This window comes from Hippoglossus stenolepis, chromosome 2 (genome assembly GCF_022539355.2).
Source record: "Hippoglossus stenolepis isolate QCI-W04-F060 chromosome 2, HSTE1.2, whole genome shotgun sequence".
In the NCBI taxonomy this organism is placed as follows: Eukaryota; Metazoa; Chordata; class Actinopteri; order Pleuronectiformes; family Pleuronectidae; genus Hippoglossus; species Hippoglossus stenolepis.
The window spans coordinates 5272999-5288911 of record NC_061484.1 but is presented as its reverse complement, the minus strand read 5'-3'; the positions used below and the strand labels follow the sequence as shown (position 1 = coordinate 5288911).

General features: G+C 42.9%; 2 protein-coding genes across 3 annotated transcripts; both read left to right on the top strand.

The window, feature by feature from the left end:
* Window positions 1-958: 958 nt before the first annotated feature.
* LOC118098124 (nocturnin) lies at window positions 959-15161 on the top strand. 2 transcript variants are annotated; one of them, XM_047342938.1, is made up of 6 exons: window positions 959-1377; window positions 6013-6320; window positions 12031-12173; window positions 12264-12438; window positions 13857-14188; window positions 14264-15161. In XM_047342938.1, the coding sequence occupies exons 3-6, from the start codon at window positions 12039-12041 to the stop codon at window positions 14783-14785; spliced, it is 1164 nt and encodes a 387-aa protein (XP_047198894.1). In that variant the 5' UTR covers window positions 959-1377; window positions 6013-6320; window positions 12031-12038; the 3' UTR covers window positions 14786-15161. The 2 variants fall into 2 exon arrangements, with proteins under 2 accessions (XP_047198894.1, XP_034997502.1); XM_035141611.2 differs by lacking the exons at window positions 959-1377; window positions 6013-6320 and adding an exon at window positions 9673-9874.
* On the top strand, window positions 1773-3971 carry ccdc175 (coiled-coil domain containing 175). Its single transcript, XM_047342171.1, has one exon. It carries the CDS (start codon window positions 1773-1775, stop codon window positions 3969-3971), a length of 2199 nt encoding a protein of 732 aa, XP_047198127.1.
* Window positions 15162-15913: the final 752 nt, after the last annotated feature.

The following is a 15913-nucleotide window of genomic DNA, read 5'->3' as shown; positions in this document are numbered from 1 at the left end:
TTTATAGGTAAAGTCAAAGAGTCAACTTCAATCACAAAAACTAAGGGTGAGAGCAACAAAAAAAGAACAGGTTCTTGAAACCCAAGTATAAAAAGTCAAGGAAACATGTCCACACCCAAAGGACACTTTGATCTAGTGAGTAGTAACAGATGATGCTGATAGAAGTAATACATGATGCTAATAGTCTGATAATGCTGACTGCATGGAATCAGACCAAAAGACACTGTGTCATCGCTACTTTGTCCTTTGAGAAACAATATGTTCACTTCTTGTTACCAATAAAACAAGAAGCGGCTCATATTTCTGTGGTCAACAATTGCATATTTAGATTACATTTATTTTTCTTGAAGCACGGTAACATTCATAAACCCTTTGCAGCTGATAACAGCCTTTATTATTGAGGCAAATCACTGATAGATTTATCATAGCAATGTTCTTTATTATCCTAATACAGGCAACCTTTATGTTGGCAGGTTAAACGTGGTAAATTGAGGCAGGAAGACAACAACAGCATCACATAACTTCAGACCTTCCCCAGACCAGAGGCTCAATAGTTAGTTACACATGTGCGCCTGTCTTGTCCCTATAGTCGCTTGGCTTGTAACAGATGAGTAGCAGTGACTGTGACAATTGTGGCCGTTCAGTATTTATAATATTATATGTATTGAACATTTGAAAAGGAGTTTGGAAATTTTGTTTTCGATGCACCCCGGGTTTAAAATGTAACAATTGTGGAAATTGTTAAGAGTTTTTATTTTCAAAATAATTTTGAGGTAGCCAAGACTTTGGCCTGAACAAGGAATTTCAATGGTTAATGGTCATATATCTTTCTATAGCCCCTGATTATAATATTATAATAAATTACTCTGAACTACTTTTTCTCACCAGGTCCTTTTTGGCCTCTCCAAGCACCCGTACTGTAACACAACGAATAGACCGGCATTACATCTTGGTTTTCACAACACCACTGGTCTCTATGCAGTGTTTTAAATGTGTGCCAGTTTAACACGTATCCACATTAGTACATGTACAATTATTCCATCTTCGTTTCCAGTATGTCGTTAAGGATGTAACATGACGTCCACACATCGTGGCTTCCATAAAGCAGAAGGGATACCCGTGTTATTATTGTATGGTTCACTTTCTCCGCGGCTCTGACTGAGGCTCAAGACAACATATGAAACTAAACAACAATCCACGAACATCTGGAATCCACCGTTTCGACTGATATGCTTGAAATCGTCCAATCTGGCAACAGCGCTGGTGTGAGCTCTGCTAACCGCAGTGTTAGTTGTTACACCAGGTTCCCCTGACTCCTGCTCTCAGTGCTGGGGAAGTGATTCTAAACGTCTGCTCGGCCATTGCTACACTTTAAAGGTAAGCACCACGATCATTAACATGTTGTTCAGCACTCAACCTGGATAACGCGAAGTTTACCAGGACATTTGACAGGGACATGCGCTATTGTAGGACTGTGCTCGTTTACTCTTCAGACTCTGTGGTCACGGTGTTGTGTCTGTTTCCGACACTTCGGTTTTAGTTTCTTGCTGGTAGCTCGGTTTCACGGTTAGCTCACGCGGTTAGCCGCTGCTAACAACATCATGTCCTCGTGGACTCGCCGTAGCTTCTTTCTTCTTCTACGCCGTGCTGAGGCAGCTGTTGCCAAGGCGACCGCACTCACAAGGTACGTAGCGGAAACAGAAATTTAAAGCAGCTACTTCTTCAGCTAGAAGACAAACAGAGACCTGAAGTAAACACTTGCGTCAAAAACAATGGCGTCTTGCTTGGTGCCGGACTTCCCCGCCGTCATGGTTGCCCTCGAACACTTAAAGGAGCTGGACAATGTGCTGAAAGAGGAGGGAGTCCCATTCGCACCTGAGGCCAGCCTCCATCTGGCAGAGCTGAAGGCTGCTGTCACCGACCTGGAGTCAGACCGACGTGCTGCCCACGAACATTTAGAAGTGGAAACCATAGAAAACAGCAAGCTACGACTCCAAATAAACAACATACGTGATCGAATGAGCCAGGAAATCAAGGCTGACGTGGCAGCAGCCCGAGCCTCCAATGCTGAGGAGATGGAGCTGCTGCACAAAGAGCTAAACACAGTGTCTGGGCTACGAGAAGCTACTGAGAATAGGCAGGGAGTCCTCCTGAGCCAAAATGAAGCATTGCACCCTCACAGAGAACTAGAGAAGGCCCAGCATGAAGAGGTCGTCGCTGTTCTGAATGATCAAATCTCCCTAAAATACAGCTTGCAAATGCAACTCGACCAGACACTGGGGCAGATAGAGGAGCTGAAGGTCCGCATCGCTGCTGTCAAACAGGACAAAATGTCACTGGAGCAAAACATGGTGCTGGAGAGAGAAGCCTTCACTGTGAGAAAACGCAGCCTGTCCGGTGACGAGAATCAGATGGACGAGAAAATCAAGCAGCAGAAACAAGTGATCAGGAGGAGCAGAAGAGAGCAGGGGAGAGTAAATGGCAAGAAACAAGAGAGCCGTGGCCGCCTGGAAGAGCTCGTGACCGATTCGGCCAAGATAGAGGGCAACCTACAAAGACTGACAGAATCTCGGTGCCAGTTTGAGAAACAGCTGGACGGTGAGACTCAAAGGCGTCAAGACCTGAGGCAACAGAGAGAAACTCTGAAGAAGGAGTTGTGTGACTCAGGAGAAGTGTTCCGCCTTGCCATTCAGAATCTAAAAGAGAGAATCACTGCAGTGGAGAGCAAAATAGAGGAGGGTCAAGCATCAAAGTTTCTCTGTCAGGACCACCTGGCTCATATCCATGAGATATTCAAGCAGCAGCATGATGAAGAGAGCAACGTGAGGGCCGAGCACTCCCGTGCATCACAGCAGCTGGAGCGGTCCGGGCTGCAGCTGGAGGAACGCGTTGCCTCCGTAGTCAAACACAACAAGGAGATCAGAGAGATGGACAAGCAGATCAGAGAACTTCTGCAGGCTGACACGATCAACAAGCGCATGTTCGAGAGGAATCAGGAGGAGCTGTGCGGTAACGTGGATACAGAAAAGAAGACCATCCGCCACCACGAGGAGGAGAGGAACAGGCTGAGGAGACTTCTGGAGGAGGCGAAAAGGGAGCAGGAGGAACACATGGCGAAAATAACCTCTGGCATCACCAGCACAAGGAGGCGCTACGAGGAGCTGCGCCAAGAGGAGGCCGCGCTCCAGCAGCGCCAGCCCAAGAGCACAGATGCCGACCTGCTAATGAACCATGTGACCGAGTGTGCAGCGGAATACAGACAAATAGAGATCCAACTCCATCAGGAGATTGAGCAGTGCACCGCAGAGACTGAGGGCATCACACGGAGCAACGAGGAGAAGCAGAGGGTGGTGGAGGAGAAAGAGGAGATGCTGAAGGAGGTGGAGGCCAGGTGGAATGAGGAGCAAAGCCGCCACCAGAGGCTGAAAACGCTGATCTCCGAGCTGAGGCGGAGGAGGGCTGAGCTGGAGCTGTCCGTTCAGGTGCTGAAGGAGAAAACCAGTTCTCTGCTTCAGCCCAAAGAGGAGATGAAGGCGGAGCTGGAGGAAACGCGAGCCCGTCACATGGATGTGCTCGCCAGACAGGCCTCAGAGCTGAGAGCTGTGGAACTGAGCATCTATGACACCAGTGTGAAACTGGAGCAGGTCAGCGTGGAGAACAGCAGGCTGCATCTCTGCATCAGACAGATGACGGAGGACGTGAACAGAGTCAGGTGGAACAAAGACAGATACTGGCAGGAGGTTCACAAGTTCAACCGGGACACGCAGGCCTTGTTTGAGACGTTACAGGAAGCATGGAGGGAAGACATATTGGTAACAGAGGACTGTCAGAGGAGTGATGGTGTTCTGCTGGTGTGTATGAACACTCTGCTGAACCATCTGAAGACTAGGAGACAGCAGTTAGGACATGTCAACACACTCCTACACCAGAAAATGCTAGAATTCAGCAAGAGACTGGGAGATAAAACATAAAACATATCTGAGTTGACACAAGTTCTGTCACAAATACTGTAAAGTGTCCACATGAATTCAGATCACCTGTAAACTAAAGTAAAAACTTATTAAAGATCAAAGCAACAAGAACATACAGACATCTGTTAAATGTATTGTTAAATAGTGCAATGCCCACTCTGAACCTGCCAGTTGGCTGTTGAGTTGTTTGCTTGGCCTGTTGCCTGTGAAACATTTAAGTGACCTGTAGTATGGAGACACAGGAAGTAAAGACCGGCTAAAGGACTCAGTCCATAGAGGCCTGAAGCTGTTCAGATTTGGTGAAGCTTGGTACACAGAACCCTGAACTGGAGGATCGGTTGTCTTTGCCGTTGTTGTGGAAGTGATCAACAACGTAACAGTCATACAGTCCCAGTCTGCTACAGAGCGCTGGTCAACTGCATCTTCCTGGGTCCTTCACAATACACATGCCAAGTGTGAAGCTGCTAAGATAATTGCTTCTCTCTCAAGATAAGTCAACCACATACAGATTTTTGGGATGTGTCAGCAGTATGCTCGTATGGCAAACATACACAGAGCGGCAAAGTGGCTTCATTGTTTTAACAGCTGGAGCCATCACTAACACGCTTTAAATAAATACCATATTCAGTTTTTTTTATAATGGCAACTTACTTTTTTTCTCTTTTGGCATTTTGCCTTCATTGACTGCTGATATGGTTTAGAGAGAGTAAGGGGGGGGGGCCGTGGGCAGCAGGGGTTCAAGCTTCAAGCTGTCGACATTGTGGTTCAGGATTTAACTATTTGGCCACTTAGATGGGTCTGTAGTGGAACTACAACAATATTTCACAAAAGACACTCTGACATGTCGTAGTATGAAAATCACAGGTTAAATAATATAATTAATGATGAGTGACTCCCTTTCAAATTGCTTCAGTTTCTCAGTCCTTAGGCCTTAAGTCTTAAATGCATTAAAATACTATGTGCTACGTCTTAAATATCTTTTCTAAGAGAAATGTTTTGTTGGCATGCATCATTTGTAATGTCTGTATTGTAGCTCTTCCTCAACAATACAAATATGAACATGAATAAAACCACAGACCAACGTGGAACTGATAACTGATCGTCTACAAACACTCAGGTCAGTACTGATCTCAGTGCACTCAATCCTGAACGGAGGCCTTACGTCAAATATTTGTGTTGTGGTTCTCTCGTGACAAATCCACCTTGAAGCATTGCTGTCAAAGTAAAATGCTCACTTTCTGTGCAATTGATAAGCTGAAACATTAGTATGAAGTAATAATGCATACAGGTTAATACAAGTTATACATAATAAGTATTAATACACTTGTATTAATCTTAAGTTACTATTGTCATCATGACTTGTTTCAAAGTCTTATAACATCATGACACACACATGTAGTCCTTCTCTTTTTGGCTATATTTCTCATGCACAGTGTTTGACAGATACAGCTTATAGATCTATATAGTAGCCATAGCGACATCTAACTATGCATAGTGAGAACAGAGGAATCCTTTAACATGAGACACATGAGGTGTAATGACAGAAGTGTTGTGTTTGAAATGACTTATTGGTTTCTCTTCATATATATATATATGTGATTGAAATTACATTTCTTTATTGCTTTTTATGAGGATATCTTGGATTCTTTATAAGAAATTAAAAAGTTATTACTCACAATCCACATGGCGTTTTTACTTGTGCTGTTATTGTGATGCTTGTCAAATATACTCGTATTACTCTATCCTCTAAATATACAGTATGTTTATTGGAGTTTATTCAGCGTCTCTCCTGTGATATAATTGTCAACTTATCTGTTCATATGCCCCTTTTTATTACTTGTGTCATTGAAAGCACAGTAATTAACAAAGCACATTTTTTTCAAAATGCATCTATTAAATGAAGATTATTAGTGGATATATATAAGATACATTAGGTGTAAACATGCTGAAAAAATCCTGACATCCATCAGTATTTTTCCGGTGGCCATGATATTTTGCTGTATTCAGTGTCTGACAGTGAACGATCTGTTTCTCTTTTCAGACTTCAGACTGCGAGAAGTGTGGTGATGAAACATTCTGTTCCTGCGCTGCTCCGACCAGCAGGTGGCAGAAGGGAACAGGATTCGTTTTTCGTCTGTGACCTTGCCCAGCAGTTACAGGGTCAAACAACCACCCACTTTGCTCAGAACAAAAACACTCAGAGACACATGCACGCCGAGTTACACTCCCTGCTTCTGTCTCACACGCTGTCACGGTCACATTAAGGCAGATAAAGAAGACCTGAAAAACAAGGAAGCAGCAGAAGGAGCGTAGCCAAAGGGAAACCACCCGTTTGTTCCTGTAAACAAGGTAAGACTGCCATGCCACCTGGAAGCTGTAGTATCTATTGCTTTGTAGTTTGGTATATTTTTACTAATTTAATCTATACTGTTATTTGCACTTGTACTGTACTGATCTGTAGTGATCTCTCAGCTTTTAGTTAAAACAAGTCATGTAGGGATGGTCCATAGTCAAGTCTTAACTTCTGACATTTTTTTTCAAAGACACCAAATTCTCTGAATTATGACCTCACTGGTTCCACACAGGTCATACTTAAGAGAAATAACTACCAAAGAATTTGATAATCAGAATTTTAACGATGCGATTCTGCTAACTTAGCTTTCACAGAGAGAAGGGTTTTGAGAACGATCATCAGACAATTCAGCAGTAATACTTTAAAGCCAGACAGTCCAAATGCAGCACTGAGGATCTACCTTTCAGGAGTCAGGACAATCAGTCTTTAAACTAGAATTATACTCAATAGAGCTGCCGCAAGAGTGATAGAAATTCATAAATCTGTCCCTTTGTCTAGATCTCTGCCAAATGTATTCCTTTCCCCCAATGGAATCCACTAGAGTCAGATTGTCCAGCTCTGATATAAAGAACACTTAAAGAGTGCATTATGTGTCTAAATAGATTACATGTAACTATAGTGATTCACATGTTGTCTCACAATTTCTCCTTGTAAACTTATGCCACTTTTCATTCAAGCAAAATAAAATAAAGAGGTTGCAACTTGTGAACTTTCCTAACCTCTGTAATGTCCATGTAGTAAAACCACATATGTGTGTATGTGACATTCCTGTCTGTTAATCTAAGCAAGTGGCCATCTTGACATAAACAGCACCTTTATACCGTAGGTTGTGTTGAAACAGAGTTTGCAGTGCAGGAGCTTCTGTGTTAAAGGTCAGAGAGTAAGGAGCAATTCAACACCACAAACTAGACACAACGTACCAGACATTCACTTTCACGTCTGCAACGGTTCACACATGGTGTTGTCATTTTGAGAGGGGGGTGTTTTTAAATAAGGCTTGTTTACAGTTCAAATCACTGCTAAGTAATATATGTAAATATGACAAACTTATTTATTGCCATATTTAATTTAGTGTTACCCACCCATGCTAAATAGTGTGGTTCTAGGTATGACAGTGTTGGTCTGTGACTTTTTGATTGAAAAAGGGAAACATTTTTCAGATATTGATTTGAGTTTTATACAGATTACATTATTGTTATATTACAGAAGTAGTGCTTTCTCAGTTTACAGGCAACCAACATGATGAAAACAGCCTTCAGCCTCACACACACACACACACACACACACACACACACACTGTAATGTAATGAGGCAGCTGCCTCAATATGGAAATGTCAATATGCCACCAAAGGATACAGTGACACATCTGAATCTGACCTATACTTTCTCTCTCAAATACACAGACGCACACATACACACATATAGAGTCGTGTCTCCATGACTTCAGGGGACATTACATTGACTGTATGATTTATTATTTTCATAATGGGTCCACTGTCCCATAATGAAAACAATTCCCTATAATGTGACTGTGTAAACAGATGTAAGTCCCCACAACATTAGTAATACCTGGGCCACACACACAGTTCATAGAAGCTCTCGCTCTCGACTCATGCACCGGTCCAGAGCTTGTCCAAAGTATGAGCTACACTGCAACTCTAGGAGGCAGCACGTACACATACAAACATCAGTGAATGCTCATTCAGTCAGTGTGGACATCATTTGCTCATGGTTCTTGTGAAAGATTACATCTAGAGGCTGTCATTTGTTTTTCTGTCAAAAACTGCTCAACCCATTTCCATGGAATTTTGTGGAATGATGGGATGTGACCCAAAGACGAATCCATCACATTTTTTTAGATCCAGATAAATGGGCAGATTAAAATGTATTTTCACTTTTTACCATGGCGAGATAGAGCATTAGCCTTGGTGGAGGTATGTGCTCTCTGAGCGCCCGTCTAGTTTACAATGGCACTGTGTGTGTGCGCTGACACACTGACTTCAAAGCAACACAGTGGAAAATCAAAACATTAGCTCTTGGCACTATTGAGTTGGATTAAGGGGTCCAGAGAGAGGAGTAATGTGACTCTGCTTGTAAAACATTGCAACTGTTTTTATCACAAAATACACTAGAGAGAGGAAGTTGTTTCTATTCTTAGGGAAACAGGTGGAGGTTTCACAGAGCTTTTATTAAAATGCAGTTTAAGCCACAAATGCTCTTTGCTGATACTTTTTGGAGGCATTTCATCATAATCCAAAGATAATGCTCTGTATTTATACAGTTTTTCTAGTCTTGATGACCACTCAGTGTTTTTCAATATAATTTTGTCATTCACCCACACATAGTACATCTATGTACTATATGAAGCCCTTTATCTGTCATACATCACTCTTACACTGCCACCACAGCCATCAGGGGCAATTTTCAGGTTGAGTGTCTTCCCCAAGGGCACTTTGGCAGGAATCGGCAGACTGGTATCGAACCATCGACTTTCTGGTTAGTGGATGACCCGCTCTATCTCCTGAGCTACAGATTATATTGAACAATTCAATTTTTGTCTAGATGGAGAGTTGAGGGTTCACCACAATGTTAAAATGTCATCCTCTGGTAACAAGGTTGTTGGGACTATTCAGTCAAAATCACAAATGTTAACCTCATGGTGGCACAAGGGGGGAAGTCTAAAGTCGCCTGAAATAGCAATTACCTCATTTTTGGGTTTGGAAGTTTGGAAGAACATTGTGCTATGTGGAAAATAACAGTGCACACTGATGTAACCATAATGATGAGCTGTAAACAGTGCCGTTACAACTGAGGAAGTTAATATTGCATGACATATACACAAGGCACCTTTGTGCAGTGACACAATCATTGTGCAAATGTATGCACGAGTGTACCTATCCTTTGACGTAACACATGACATGTATGAACTGGAATTTGCTCTACATTCAGACTGTAGCAAAGGTGTATCAACCTCCAGATAAGTCAGAATAATGAGTCATGGTTCTCAATTCAGTTTTATATAGCACCAAATCACAAATGCATTATCTCAAGACACTTCACATATTAAGGTTGAGACCTTATAAAATTATAGAGAAACTCAGCAGTCCACGGTATCTGTGGAGAGAAAACACTCCCTTTGAACAGGAATCTATCAGTAATAGTGTGTGTGAGCGAGCGAGAGAGCGTGCGAGCGAGAGAGCATGTGTGTAAGAGCAGTGGTTTGGATTGCGCAGTGTATCCCACCCTGCCTCACCAGCATGTAATACTCCATATGGCTTGATGACGTCTATGCTGCCTAATCTCTCTCTCTCTCTCTCTCTCTCTCTCTCTCTCTCTCGTTTTATGGGCGGCAATGACGCGTCAGATTTCTGTGTTTACTCAGAGACAACACACTGTCACTGTCTCGTGTTGAGCTCAGGCAGGAAGCTGTAATCAGCAGACAGTAACATAGATTATCAGTCAGGTGGAAGGTATTGTTAAATAGAGGCTTTAGGGACCTTTTAGTGAAGAGCAGAGAAGACGTAGCTGTGGACATCGATGGAGACTATAGGTAAGAGGCAGCTGTTCCTTCTTTCACTGTAGATGAGGGCGCGTTTGGAGGTACAGTATGTGTTGTACATGACTGGTGTCATTGTAAGGAGGTGCTGACGTGACAGCAGGGTACTGTATATGTGATGATGCTGTGGAACTGAGGGTGGCACGCATATTAATGAACATAGAGCCAAAATTATTAACTTTCATATCATACATAGAAAGCAGGGGGGGGGGGGTTATATGTGGAAACGAGTGGTGGCTACTGTCCTGTTGTCTCACACACACAGAACAGGATCATACACACGGTCAAACACTACATGGTCGCTCCTTTTAAAGTCATATAGTTCTGGTCCAGAGGAGCAGAGGAGAAGGTAGTCACTATTTTACAATTTACACGAGGTCAGTGTCAGTTTTGTACACATGAACATGCACTACAGTTATTTTTGAAGGTTTGAAGAACTTGTTGCATTAGTCGATCTTTTGGAAAAATGCCAATTAGGGCTGGCTGGAATTTAGAAAATGTACAAACTTTAAGTAGATGGGTTTTTTAGTGTCCTCATTGCAAATGAGAACACTGTGTTTTATTTGAACAGCTTGATTATTGTTGTTACTGTTATCATCTGTTATCATCTCAAACCTGACACCTCTTGACAAAACAACCAGTCAATATGACCCACTTTGTTTTGACCTGCTGTAGTTCAAAGACCCAACAACCACCAAGGCAACTCTCGGAGGCATCAGCTAGACAAATCTGAAACTTTTTTATCTATTTATTTTCTGATGACCTCTCACGGCCCACCTGCAGTGGCTTCACGGCCCACCAGGGGGCCGCGGCCCACACTTTGGGAATGACTGAGCTAGAGGAACAGATGGCATCTGTGTGTGTGTGTGTGTGTGTGTGTGAGAGAGAGAGATAGTGCACGTGAGGGTGCATATTATTATCATGGTGTGACCCCTTCAAACCTATAATTTAAAAGTGAAACTCGCCTCCCTTAGGTGCTGCTCTAATGAAAACACTGAGTTGATTCATGCCACTTAAAGCCACTGTAATCCATATATTCAGAATAACAAAGGATCAAATGACAGTGTGTAATGTGAAAGAAGTTGTTAGTAGAGATGAAGCCACAGAATATATCCCAACTCTGCATTTATCCTTTACAGTGTTAAAGCATCTTCCAGCTCATGGTTTTGATTTTCAGGTGACGCCACTTAAATGTTTTTGTAACCTCATGTTCTCACCCATGTCTGTTTGTTGGTTTGCTAGCCGGATTACACAAAAACTACAAAAACAATTTCCAACAACTTCAACTTTATTTATATAGCACTTTAAACACAGCATCAGAGATCCAAAGGTCTCTACAACACAAAAATCTGTGCCTTGGATGAACACCATGTAGTTAGTTGCGGATGTGGATTAAGGGGCGGATCCAGCAATTGATTTTCACTTCCTTTAACCACGCTTTATGACAAATATATCATTCAGGTTATCAGATCACTTCCCTTTTTTATTCCTACGATAATAATAACTTTATTTATATAGCACGTTTCAGTGAAACAGCCGTTACAAAGTGCTTCACACAGAGGACAGATAAAAACATCAGACACTATACGATCATGTGTAGATTCATTGTTTATAAGTTTATGAGGTGATGATAAGTTGCTGTTGTGTTTATAGCTTGTTCACACGTAACCAAAAAACAGTTAGGACAGGTTAAACTGTGTGACTAGAGTGGAAGGAGACATAACAGGTCAATGTCAGGCCTGTGATGTGACGTCGGTTATGACTGTTGATATTCTGATCTTCTTCATAAGAGGCTGCATTCATGTTTTAGTTCAGCTGCGAGTAGATGGATGTTCTTAAAGGAGGACAAAGGGCGAGCTGAGCTGCACTCGTGTCATCATACTGAGACACGCAGCAGAAGTAATGAAGACATCCCGTGACATGAAAAAAACAGTCATAGCTCTTGCTCAAGATGACAGATGAGACGGTTTAGTAGGAAGTATCTCCCTAATCTAATCTGAGCAGGTTAATGAACACTAAGTGAACTGTCTGAGGATTTGTAAAACAGCACCAGCTGCTATTCAGATGTGCTTATTTAATTTAAAGATGTTTTTTTGACTTTTTTTTTTAAGATCCTCATATGCTAAATGTGTTTTTCTCCCTTTCTCCAGTGTGTCCGATGGGTGGAGGAGCCACCCGGCTGTACAGCGCTCTGACTCACGCCATCAGCAGCAGCCCTCCTCTCCCCCTCCCTCCATCCCAGCTGGACCCCCAACAGCCTGCGAACACAAACCTGGATCCAGACTTCTGCCAGGTGGCTCCTCCGCTTCTCTCCTGTTCACAGTGTAGTTTACAGAGAGATGACATCAATATGAGTTAACATGCCCATCCTGTCTGTTTGCAGGAGCAGAGGGGGTCCCCTGTATGTCCCCCGGATCCAGTGGAGCTGCTCCGACAGTGTGAGGAGGCCCTCAGGGACCGACCACCTCGCCTCCACAGGAAGTTCATTTACCTTAATGAGGGAAACAGCGCCCCCAGCAGCCCCATTAGGGTGATGCAGTGGAACATACTGGCACAAGGTATATGGATTTGATATCACATCACACTGGACTGTAATTTCTGATATATTAAGTAAAAGATTTTAAATTGGATTCAAAAAGGATGATTTTGAATGTGACAGAGTTATGGTGATTAGACTGTACCAGTCCTCCTTCTCATTCCTGGTAATTTAACATATTGTTGAAGATATCAGGATGTTTTGTTTTTTCCCTTCATTTGCTTCCATTCATTTTTAAGCAAGTTAAAGCTTCAATAATTTGTTTTTATATTAACAACAGATCAACTTTCTATGAGTAATATATATAAGTGGTTGCTCATAGGTTTCTGCTTTTCGCTCATTTTCCAGTCGCAGGCTATTTTCAGTGAAAAAGAACTGAACACTTTCTACACAGCTTCAAAAAGCAAAGTTAGTGAGTTGAACAGAACTTAGCATTAGTAGCTAAATGTAACCACACGTTCACTTCCATGTTACGCTGCAGACTAACACCAAGCTAGCAGGAGGAGAAAACTGAACAACTGACAAGATCAAACAAATTGAACCCACATTATTTCTCTCAGAGCAACACAGATGAAAGATCACAGTGGATATTGATCTTACATTCATCAGGTGGCAGAAGATACAACTCCAAATAAATACTACACATGCTCTGTGTCTGCTGGTGTGTAAATAAACTGCTGGCTGACACATCAACTTTACAAGGTGATAAATACATAAATCACTCAATCAGATTTTATTTGTATAGCCCATATTCACAAATCACAGTTTGTCTTATGAGTCTTAACAAGGTGTGACATCCTCTGTCCTTAACCCTCATCAAGAGTGAGGAAAAACTACCAACAAAAAGTCAAATTGGCCTTAAAACACAAAGGTGTTATCAGCATGAACATTTCTAAAATCCATAAGGAGACAAACTGATCAAAGACCTGCAAATGTATCTATGACCCTCTTTAGACCTGGTATTGACATCCATTCTGAGTGAATCAAATGTACTTTTATGTTTGTCAGAATGCATACTTTGATTTGTTTGTGAACACGATATCGACACTGACCACCACACAATGATTGATGCATATTAAGTTGTAGTCCACAGGAGGGCTGTGTGCAGCTCAATGATTCACTCAGCACCTCTCCGAACAGACACACATCTGTAAACTCAGACTGTGTAAAAACACAATCATTCGGTCTTTGCGAACACAAATGACGTGCATGTGTATTTGTATTTAAAGCGGTGAAGCGAAATCCGATCACAAGTGGTCTCAGGGAGACACAGGATGCATTTTAATGCCAGATGTGAACAGATGAGCTTAGCGCGGACCACTTGTGACCTGATCTCTCAGGACAGATGTTAAACACCAGGTCTGATCAGGGCTGAGGAAGCATCGTTGTGTCAAACTACAAACTGAAATCAGACCTCTCTCTTTTTCTCCCATCCTTCAGCTCTGGGTGAAGGACTCGACAGTTTTGTCCAGTGTCCCCTGGAGGCTCTCAGCTGGTCCCGCAGGAAGTACCTCATCTTAGAGGAGATCCTCACCTACCGACCTCATATCCTGTGTCTGCAGGAAGTCGACCACTACTACGACACCTTCCAGCCGGTTCTGACCGGCCTGGGTTACAGCAGCAGCTTCTGCCCCAAACCATGGTCGCCCTGTTTGGATGTGGAGGGCAACAACGGGCCGGATGGCTGCGCGCTGTTCTTTGACCAGTCGCGATTCGAGCTGCTGGACAGCATGAACATACGCCTCTCTGCCATGAGGATTCCAACCAATCAGGTGGGTTAAAGTCCACTTTCTCTTTGTAGAAAGCTTCTCAAAAGGCACCTCTAACACACTGATGTTCTGCCACAGGTTGCCGTAGTGACGATGCTTCGCTGTCGGAGCACAGCGAGATGCGTGTGCGTGGCAGTGACCCACCTGAAAGCCCGCGCTGGCTGGGAGTGGCTGCGCAGTGCTCAGGGCTCCGACCTCCTGCGACAGCTCCAGAATCTGGTCCAGAAACACGCCGGCGATCCCACGGGTGACCTCAGCGCTGACATTCCTCTGCTCATATGTGGCGACTTCAACGCAGTCCCAACTGAGGAGGTGTACAGACGTTTTATCACATCACCTCTCAGTTTGGACTCGGCCTATAAGAAACTCAGCAAAGACGGTTTGTCGGAGCCAGAGTACACGACGTGGAAGATCCGGCCGACAGGGGAATGTTGTACCACTCTGGACTACATCTGGTACAGTCGGGACGCACTGAGAGTGGACGCTGTGTTGGACATGCCCACCGAGGAACAGATTGGACCAAACAGGCTTCCATCCTTTAGCTATCCGTCTGACCATCTCTCTCTGGTTTGTGACTTCAGCTTTAAGGAGGAAGAGTGAGAGCGAAGTGATGAATCTGCTCGTGAGAAGGGACGACGAGTCAAGACTGGCTCCTGGTTGGTTTCGCTCCACGAGCAGGCGCGGACGAGGCGCCACGTGTAAGTGAAACGATGAGGATGAAGACAGGAGGCCGAGAAATCAGAGTGGGAAGCGGAAAAGTCTGAGATTGTAATGACAGTGAGGTTGTACATTATAACGCTGCAGTGATGCTGCCATCTCCCTAAACTCTGACACTGTGTTTTCCACAGCAGCTCACTCAAACACAGTGAAACTGACGAGTAGGAGTTTTCTCTTTTGTTCAAATCAAACTGTATTAAAGGTGTTTCACTCTGCCCATGTGCTACAGAGTTGATGAGAATAAAGTATTTCTGCTGTGGTTCTGATTACTGTTTATTATTTCATAGTTACCGTCTCAGACTACTCTCTCATTGGTTTGATCATTATTTAGGTGGTTTAAGAATTAAAGTGTTGATTCACCTAAGTGACTGAAGAATACTTTTCCACCTCTAGGGGTCTTAGAAAATGTGTATTGAAATTATATATATAATTGTGTATATATATTTTTCTATTACATAATTTTATATACAAATTCTATGTATAATGTCAAATTTGAAAATTACAAAAGCAAAGGGTCTTTCTGGAAAAAAACAAATCCAGGTTCACTGATTCGCTGAATTACAGAAGCACATAAACAGAAAAGAACGAGTCCCGATAAAAAATGTCCCCCTGCTCTAATAAAAGTTGTTTTTTTTTTATTATTAGGGGGAACTGGCCCTTTAAAGGTGCCTCACTCCTTTCATTGTAGTTCAGTGTCTATTAAGAGCAAATGCCTGTCAGGACTGTAAACATCAGAATCAAGTGAAATCTTCAACATGAAGAGCTGCTGTGACCCACATGCAACTATCTGACTCATGTGTAAATGTTTATTTGTTCACATTACTGCAGAGATGACCACTTGTTACTGTGTTAAGTGAGAGTGCAGATGGTGATCAGGTCTGTTAGACTGCAGACAGACGGCAGTAAGATCTCTCTCCCGCCACAGTATGAGCTCACCAAATGATGTTCCTGTTTTCATTTACTCTCTGTGGAGACGTCACACTGTGTGGCATCTGGAACTTACAGTACACA